Here is an 8,510-nt window from a genome sequence, read left to right as displayed (position 1 = left end):
GGCTGGCCTTCCAACTCACCTCCCCCAGCCAGGGACAGAACCCAGGAGTCCTGACTCCCAGTCCCTACCCCCCAAGTCCTCTTGCCTCAGCTCTTCCCCTTTATGTGCTGACGCACCTGGACACCATACCCACTGAGAGGCTCCCTTCATGGAGCCTCCAAACACTTCCTAGAGGAAGGGAACATTTCCATATAGTTCCCAGCAGTATAGTCACCCCTGAAAGAGTTAAGAGTCTAAAAGAAATAAAATAGTTGTAGTAATAGAAAAGGAATTCATGGTTCCAATATTAGGAAATTAGTTTAGGAGAACAATGGGCTAAAGAAAGGGAGTCTGTCCTCTGCTAAAGAAAGGGAGTCTGTCTTTCTTTCACCCTCTGATAAAAAAGGGAGTTTTTCTCTCACCCTCTGCTGAAGGAAGAAGCACTTATCTAGTCATAAATTCTGGCTTCAGGAATTTCATCAGACAGGGGTAAAAGGGAGGGAAAGTTTTCTTATCTGATAAGTGAAAGAATGTCAGCTTGAAGAAAACCATTAGACAGAGGGCAAGAGGTAAATTTAAGGGCGCATGCGTAATAAGGTAATAGAATATTAGCACACACCTTGCATAGAAAATTCGCTTATTAGCATGAACATGGATCTATATATGTTGTATGTGGAAGAAAATGTATGTAATAGGCGCTTGCGAAAGTTGTAAACCTTTTATTACCCAGCCAATGGGGAACGAAGGGAGGGATTTTCTCGGCCGGGATAGGGAATATAAACTGTTAAACAAAGAAAGGGGGGGTGCGCTCCTTACAGAATAGATTTTTGTTCTGGAGTTGTGCCCAGCTTTGCAAACCTGTTAAAAAATAAAACGTAGGGTTTTTTTTGTTACTCTTTACCTGTATCCAATGTTCTTTATTAAACCCTTTTAGTCAAAGTTATTATTTACACCCCCCTGCAGAGTAAGAGTGAAAGGTGTACACATGGGTAGCTGAAAAACCGATCAAGGAAGTGCCACTCCTCCCCCTCCACAGAAAGTGGCTCGGGCAGAGTCCACTGGTTGGTCCCCTGGTCTGTGCAGCCTACAGCACCTGCCCCATTAAGACAGTGAGCCGTCACATAGCCATTTCCACTTAAATAAAACCCAAGGCAGAGCCTTCATTACCTCGTAAGAGAGCATGTATGCATACTGCACCTAAGCAGAGCTGCTCTGCCATCCAGAGACTAACGCAAGACAGGGTATAGGTATACAAAGTGGTTTGTTGTCATTTACAGTTTGATTTTAACTCTTTGTTCCCTTCCCCTCCCCCCCCCATTCCCAAGAAGGCTTTCTAACACAGTGACACTTGAAATCCTCCTTTAATTCAAATATGAAAAAGTTATGAAAAAATATGTTTAGCCAAATGATAGGAACAAAGTACCAAGGTCTCTTAGTGCTCTTGGTGGTTGCTTCACACCACTTGACCTGCTTCAGTGGCAGAAGACTTTTGGCTTGGAAGGCCAGGGATGAGTCCAAAACATAGCCATCCTCTTTGCTTTTAGAACTTCCATAGACAGCAAGAAACTCTGTCTCCAGCTCAGGGGCAGCAAAGCTAAAATCAGCTTCTCTCCCCAGATGGGGGGTGTTTGGTAACATCCTGGCTCCATATTGCTGGCAGAAAGGAAAAATTTGGCCCATCTGCATTCTCAGCTAGGCAGAACCTGCACGCACACACGGTGTGCTACATTTTGGTTGCTGGTGGCTCGCTCAGCTGCGATTGTAGCCCTCCGTTTGGAAAAGCCAAAGGTCATGTTATGTCTGTCCCTTTTTCTCCAGGGTGAAAGGTCTGCCCTGATCTCAGCTGTTCTGCTTGCTGGTGACTCTATATATGTTAATGTTCTCTTTTTCATCCCTATAGACCAGTTCTAAAACAAAGTGCAATGGGAGAAGCACCTCGTAGAACACAGCCGTGCTGTGCTCCTGCCGCATTTTGGAAGACAGGTAGATGGTTGAATGCAGGCCACAGAGGTGCTGGAGGGTTCTGATTAGCAATGGGTACGTGTCTTTCAGGTAGACTATGTCTGCGCCCAGGATGAAGTCGTAGTCTGTCAGGAACTCCTCGTGGTCCAGACCCCATGACAGAGCACAAACTCTGGCCCGACCCCAATGTTCTGCAGGCACATTCCTATGGACATTCTCCTGTATCTGCTTCAAGGCCAGAGGGAGATCCGTGATTGTTACATCTCCTCCTGGAAAAGACAAGAGCAACCCAGAAGGTGTGGGTGTTGGTTAGCAGGAGAATCCAACCCTCCCGGTACACATTATTCAGATGTTACAGGATTTTCATCAGCCTCCTGGATCCATGATCTTGCAACAGATCCATGTATCCCATCCTCAGTCTGTCTACACATACCAGCTCACTAAGCCTGCAGCTGCCCTCCTTTTTAACCAGCAGGCTGTACTCAATATGGGGGCAGCTGTAATCTTTGCCACCTTATAAGCAGCTGCTGCTCTTGGACTTCCACTAAGTTGCTGATGCCGTCTTTAGATGAGCAAAGCTGGGCACGTCTGTGAGCTGTTGCCAGCAGGTCAGTTCCAAAACCTCGAGAGGTCTCTCTGTACAGTGTGTCTGCATCAGACCCCATTTAGGTGGTTAGAGACTATGGTGATAGTAGTTTAGAAAATGCCACAGATTAGATGCATGACACCCCCCCTCCCACCACCTCTCCCACGCACACACACAATGCTCCAGCTCCACTGGCAAGCAACTGTACGTACCAAGCAGGGTGGCCAGGATGCCCACGATGCCCGTCCCAGCGCCCAGCTCAATCACCTTCTTGCCTCTGAAGTCGAGCTTCTGCTCCTCAAAATATTTACAAAGGGCTAGAGCCTTCAGCACAGAGAGGGGAAGAGCAGACCAGATGTACAGATGAAGAAGGAGGCCATCCAGCGATATATAGGACAGGAGAACAAAAGCATGAGGGAGATAAGAGTCAAGGCAGGAGGACCTAATGGATAGATTTAGGGAGAAACTTCCCCTACAGGCTGGTTATTCTGCTTCTTGTGCCTGTCTTTGAAGTACTGGCCCCTGACAAAGATGGGATTCTGAACTAGATGGGCCACAGGTCTGCTGTTCCATGGAAGCTCCTAAAATGGTGGGGATTTTAAGGTGGAGAAGAGGGGATTTTGCGGTGGGGGGAACAAATTCAGAGGCTGCAGCTTCCCCAGGCCAGGGACATCTCCTGAGCTGCACAGAGAGCCCCGACCTTATCTGATGAACCAGCCACAGTGCATGGAGCACCAAGACACCCCTACCCCTCCAGGCACTGGAACCACACCCCTCCACTTTGTGCTAAGCCTCCATGTGCTTTGGGATGCCCCATCCCCAGAGCTCAAAGGTTTCCAGACAACTCCCATATTCCAGCTCTCCCCACCTCCTTGCCAGACACCCACATTTCTTGTCCCCCTGCACCCCCAGGACCCCTGCTGTCACCACCTCCCAGCCCTCCCCAGATCCTCCTAATTTTCCAACTAATCCTCTGCTACCCCAGCCCCCAATCTCATCTCTCTCCCACCCCGTCCCCCATTTCGCCCCCCCCCTGCACCCCGCCTCGCCCATTACGCCCCCCTCTGCACCCAACCTCTCCCCCCCCCCGCAGCCTCACCGCCTCCCAGACGGGCGCTGCCACCCCGAGCCGGGCCCCGTGGTGCTGGGCGATGGTTAACACGTGGCCGCAGAAGCCGTAGCGGGTCTCCTCGGGGAAGGCGTCGGCGAAGAGCCCGACCTCCCGGGGGAACACGGCCTCCAGCCCCAAGGGGGCGGCCTCCTGCAGCTCCCGGTCCCGGGCAGCAGCCAGCTCCTCCGCCTGCCCGCTGGCCGCCGCCATCTTGCCAGAGACGCTCTCCGCCCCTCTGATTGGGCAGGCGGAGGCCAACCTGCTGCTCCCATTGGAGGACGGGCTCCAGGGGGCGGGGCCTATCCCTGCTCACCTGGGGCAGGTGAGTGGTCCAGCCTTGGGCTGTTCCTAGGCATTTGTTTCCATGGGGCGTCGTCATGACAACATCCCAGCAACTTGGGGGCAGCGAAGGGCCGAGCCTGGCCAGCTCCCAGGACACTGAGAAGGCAGCTGGGGCACAAAGAGGGGCAGGGCCCCTGTGACATTTGCACCCCCTTATTATTAATGATATGGTAGCGGCAAGGAGTGCCAGCCACAGACCAGGATCCCGGTGCGCTAGGTGCTGTACAAACACAGAACAAAAAGATGCCCCTTTGCCCGCCAGACAGCGTACAATCCATTTTCCATTGTCCGCCCTGAATGTTCAGAAATCCTGTCAGTCCCTGCTCCTCCTCCCCCAACTGGCTTAAAAAACTTGAGAATGTTTTTTTAAAAAAATACAAAACATTGAGTTCTTTTTATTTGCCTTCTGGTTTCTGAGTCTTTTGGTTACCCTCGAGGCATAATCTCAAGCTTTTCTCTGCAGGCAAAATGGCTGGAAACTTGCTTTTCTTGTCTTCCCTTCCCAGTGACAGCAGAACGTCTCCTGCAATCTCTTGTTTCCAGCAGTTGGGGCTTTAAGGCAGACACCAAGTATTGTGAGACTCATGATTAAATTGCAAGAATCAGCTACGCTGCACCTGCAATAGCATTAGAGGTATGAGTACTCAGACTGGCCCCTGATGTTCAGTTGGTGGGGACAAAAATACTTGGATAAATTGAACCTGTGAAGCAATGGAGGGAGTATGAGCTCCTGATTCCACTTTACTGCCTAAAATGCACCAGACCATCCTACCTTTCTCATGCAGAGGAGGCAGAGAGAAAATAGAGGGAGGAAGGATTATGATTGCCCTGTTTTACGGCACAGAGCGGTTAGATGCTTTGCCTCAGGTCACAGAGCAAGACAGGCAGATTTCCCAAGTCCCAAGTCCCTTATCCACAAGGCCGTCATTCCTTTCTAATATGGCTGACAACCCACACATGTGAAGTGAGTTTGGTTTTGTGGGGTTTGTTAATCTAGAAGTTGTGGATTTGTTAATCCAGAAATTCTTACATACACTAACAAGTGAGGGTGTGTGTAACAGCCTGGCTAGAGACGGCCCTGTGTCCCGCGAGACTGGAAAGTGTTTGTCTGAAATGTGGACATGTCCCGCGAGGCCATTCTGTTTTTCCCATAATGCTCTTGTCTGCAAGGGAGGCAGTGAGGGTTATGTTATCTCAACGGGTGCTGCCCCTCCCCCCCCCCCACGCAGTAGCCTTGTCTAAGTCACATGGCACAAAGGCAAATCCAGGGTGATAAATGACACAGTTAAATGCACTGCTAATGCACTGCTCTTGCTCCTGCAATAAAACCCTCAGCAGAGTCTGCAGGGTTCTCCCGCTGCACTCTCCTGAGATTCAACAGCACAGAGAATCCTAAAAGGCAGGAGGCTTTGGCCTTGGAGCTAGGATGAAGGCATTGGCCTGAAGCTGACAGGTGTACAGGTTAATCATAGGACTGGAAGGGACCCCGAGAGGTCTTCTAGTCCAATCCTCTGCACTCCTGGCAGGATTAAACATTATCCAGATCATCCCTGACAGGTGTGTCTAATCTGCTCCTAAAAATCTCCAGTGATGGAGATTCCACAACCTCCCTGGGCAATTTATCCCAGTGTTTAACCACCTTGACAGCTAGGAAGTTCTTCCTAATGTCCAACCTAAACCTTCCTTGCTGCAATTTTAGCCCATTGCATTTTGTCCCATCTTCAGAGGTTAAGGAGAATAATTTTTCTTCCTCCTCCTTGTAACAACCTTTTATGTACTTGAAAACCAGTATCATGTCCCTCCTTGGTCTTCTCTTCTCCAGACTAAACAAACCCAATTTTTTCAAGCTTCCCTCAAATGTCATGTTTGCTAGACCTTTCATCTTTTTTGTTGCTCTTCTCTGGACTTTCTCCAGTTTGTCCACGTCTTGTCTGAAATGTGGCGCCAAGAACTGAACACAATACTCCAGCAGAGGCCTAATCAGTGCAGAGTAGAGCAGAAGAATTACTTCTCATGTCTTGCTTACAACACTCTTGCTAATATATCCCCAAAATTATGTTTGCTTTTTTTGCAACAGTATGACACTGTTGACTCATATTTAGCTTGTGATCCATTATGACCCCAGATCCCTTTCCATTGTACTCCTTCCTAGGCAGTCATTTCCCATTTTGTATGTGTGCAATTGATTGTTCCTTCCTAAGAGAAGTACTTTGCATTGGTCCTTATTGAATTTCATCCTATTTACTTCAGACCATTTCTCCAGTTTGTCCAGATCATTTTGAATGTTAATCCTATCCTCTAAAGCCCTCGTAACCCCTCCCAGCTTGGTATCGTTCACAAACTTTATAAGTGTAGTCTCTGTGCCATTATCTAAATCACTGATGAAGATATTGAACGGAACTGGACTCAGAACTGATCCCTTCAGGACCCCACTCCATATGCCCTTCCAGCTTGATTGTGAACCACTGATAACTACTCTTTGGGAACGGTTTTCCAACCAGTTAGGCACCCACCTTATAGTAGCTCCATCTAGGTTGTATTTCCCTAGTTTTTTTAAAGTCAAGCTATACCATATCTATACCATATCATATATACACCATATCATTGTTACCCTGTCAAAGAAGACTATCAGGTTGGTTTGACATGATTTGTTCTTGACAAATCCATACTGACTGTTACTTATCACGTTATGATCTTCTAGGTATTTCCAAATTGATTGCTTAATTATTTGCTCCATTATCTTTCCAGGTACTGAAGTTAAACTGACAGGTCTGTAATTCCAGGGGTTGACCTTATTTCCCTTTTTATAGATGAGCACTATATTTGCCCTTTTCCAGTCCTCTGGAATCTCTCCCGTCTTCCATGACTTTTTGAAGATAATCACTAATGGCTCAGATATCTCCTCAGTCAGGTCCTTGAGTATTTGAGGGTATATTTCATCAGACCCTGATGACTTGAAGACATCTAACTTTTGAGTCATTTTTAACTTGTTCTTTCCCTGTTTTAGCCTCTGATTCTACATAATTTTCACAGGCATTCACTATGTTAGATGTCCAATCGCTACTAACCTTGTTGATGAAAAGTGAAACATAAAAGTCATTTAACACTTCTGCCATTTCCTCATTTTTTGTTATCGTTCCCTCCCCAAGTTTGCATAGTGCAATTATGGCTGAGATTTCCAAAGCAGTTTTAGGACCGTAGGTGCTCAATTCCCTTTGGCAGGGGCATTAGAGAGAGAGGAACCTCACTTTGTTTAGGGAAATATCTGAATTTTGGGATGTTTATCTGAAGCCGTGGCTTGTGGCCCTCTAACCCATTTCCCTATGTCTCAGATCACAGAGCAGGAACCCCGCACTACCTACGACATCTCATTCTCCAGGGGAAGCCATCCGCATCCTCTGCTGAGCCATGCCGTCATTCAACGCACATTGCAGTTAAATGTTAATCCGGCAGGGCAATGCATTGGGACCCCTGCTTCCAAACAGTCAGCCCGGCTTGTTTGGGTGATATAATTAGGTGAGTTAAACAGCCAGGGAGCTAATGATCAGCTACACTCTGGCCTCTAGCTTTATAGTAGACCCCACTTGGCAGCTGGATGTTCATTGTTTTCCCATGCTTACCAGGCACTTCCGCTCCAGTGCAGTACGCACTCTCACACCATCCCCTGTCTGTCCAGTGAGGGACACAACCATAGTCCCCACAGATCACTATGGTACTACGCAGCTACTCAGGGCTAACAACATTGGGGTGATTGTCCCATCGAAAGGAATCTGCAGGCTCTGTTCCAGTCACACATCCCAGGTTCATGGTGCAAATCACTTCCTGGGCTCTCTACAAGGAACAATACTTCCTCCATGGCCAGCACCAAACCCAGCTTACATCTGATGAGGATATTTAGTTCTGTGTAATGACATATGAATGAACGTTGTCTGATGCTGGGAGAATGGCTTAATGTGCTAAGCATGGGGCTTATTGAGGAAAGAATTAGAACCAGGGATGGGGTAGGTTTCAAACTCTCCAGCTGGGTAACAGGATTAGCTGCTTCTTCAAGAGAGGATGCAGAGCCCTGACTGAATGCTGGGAACAAGCGACCAACAATCAAGAGACACAGGAACTGCCAGCTCAGCCCATGGTCCATCTAGCCCAGTAGCCTGTCTCTGACAGTGGCCATCACCACATGCACCAGAGGAAGGTATCAGAGCCTCACAGTAGCAGATGTGGAATAATCTGCCCCCCACTTTAGGTCTTATCCTGATCTCTATAACTAGTGGCTTAAGTCTGAAGCATGAAGTTTGATATCCCGTCCATATTCTTGTTATCCATGTGAACGTCCAATCCCTTTCTAAATCTTGCAAAGCTCTTGGCCTCAACAACATCCAGTGGTCATGAGTCCACTGGCTAAGTCCACACGCTGTGAAAAAAAGGTTTCCTTTTGGTCGCTGTTGAATTTTCCACCTTTTAGCTTAATTAAACGTCTCTTTGTTCTTGTGCTATGAGACAGGGAGAACAGCAGCTCCTGATCTACCCTAT

The 8,510-nt window shown here is 48.0% G+C and overlaps 1 protein-coding gene across 1 annotated transcript; it reads right to left on the bottom strand.

Moving 5' to 3' along the window:
• Positions 1–719: 719 nt before the first annotated feature.
• On the bottom strand, positions 720–3,848 carry EEF1AKMT3 (EEF1A lysine methyltransferase 3). The gene is made up of 3 exons (XM_067529492.1): positions 3,627–3,848; positions 2,740–2,851; positions 720–2,210 (listed from the first exon to the last, which is right to left on the bottom strand). Exons 1-3 carry the CDS (start codon positions 3,846–3,848, stop codon positions 1,819–1,821), a joined length of 726 nt encoding a protein of 241 aa, XP_067385593.1. The 3' UTR covers positions 720–1,818.
• Between the last annotated feature and the right edge of the window lie 4,662 nt (positions 3,849–8,510).

This window comes from Emydura macquarii, unplaced genomic scaffold, assembly GCF_026122565.2.
Source record: "Emydura macquarii macquarii isolate MOO-44397 ecotype Brisbane River unplaced genomic scaffold, CSIRO-AGI_Emac_v2 contig_2994, whole genome shotgun sequence".
Lineage (NCBI taxonomy): Eukaryota > Metazoa > Chordata > Testudines > Chelidae > Emydura > Emydura macquarii.
This window is presented reverse-complemented; position numbering and strand designations above follow the sequence as displayed.

What these genes read in the sequence shown, in the direction of transcription:
- EEF1AKMT3 (XM_067529492.1), bottom strand. Translation starts at nt 3,848, where the DNA reads ATGGCGGCGGCCAGCGGGCAGGCGGAGGAGCTGGCTGCTGCCCGGGAC. An exon ending in CAGCGCCCGTCTGGGAGGCG is followed by an intron (nt 2,852 to 3,626) that starts GTGAGGCTGCGG and finishes TCTGTGCTGAAG; the next exon opens with GCTCTAGCCCTTTGTAAATA. An exon ending in CATCCTGGCCACCCTGCTTG is followed by an intron (nt 2,211 to 2,739) that starts GTACGTACAGTT and finishes TGTCTTTTCCAG; the next exon opens with GAGGAGATGTAACAATCACG.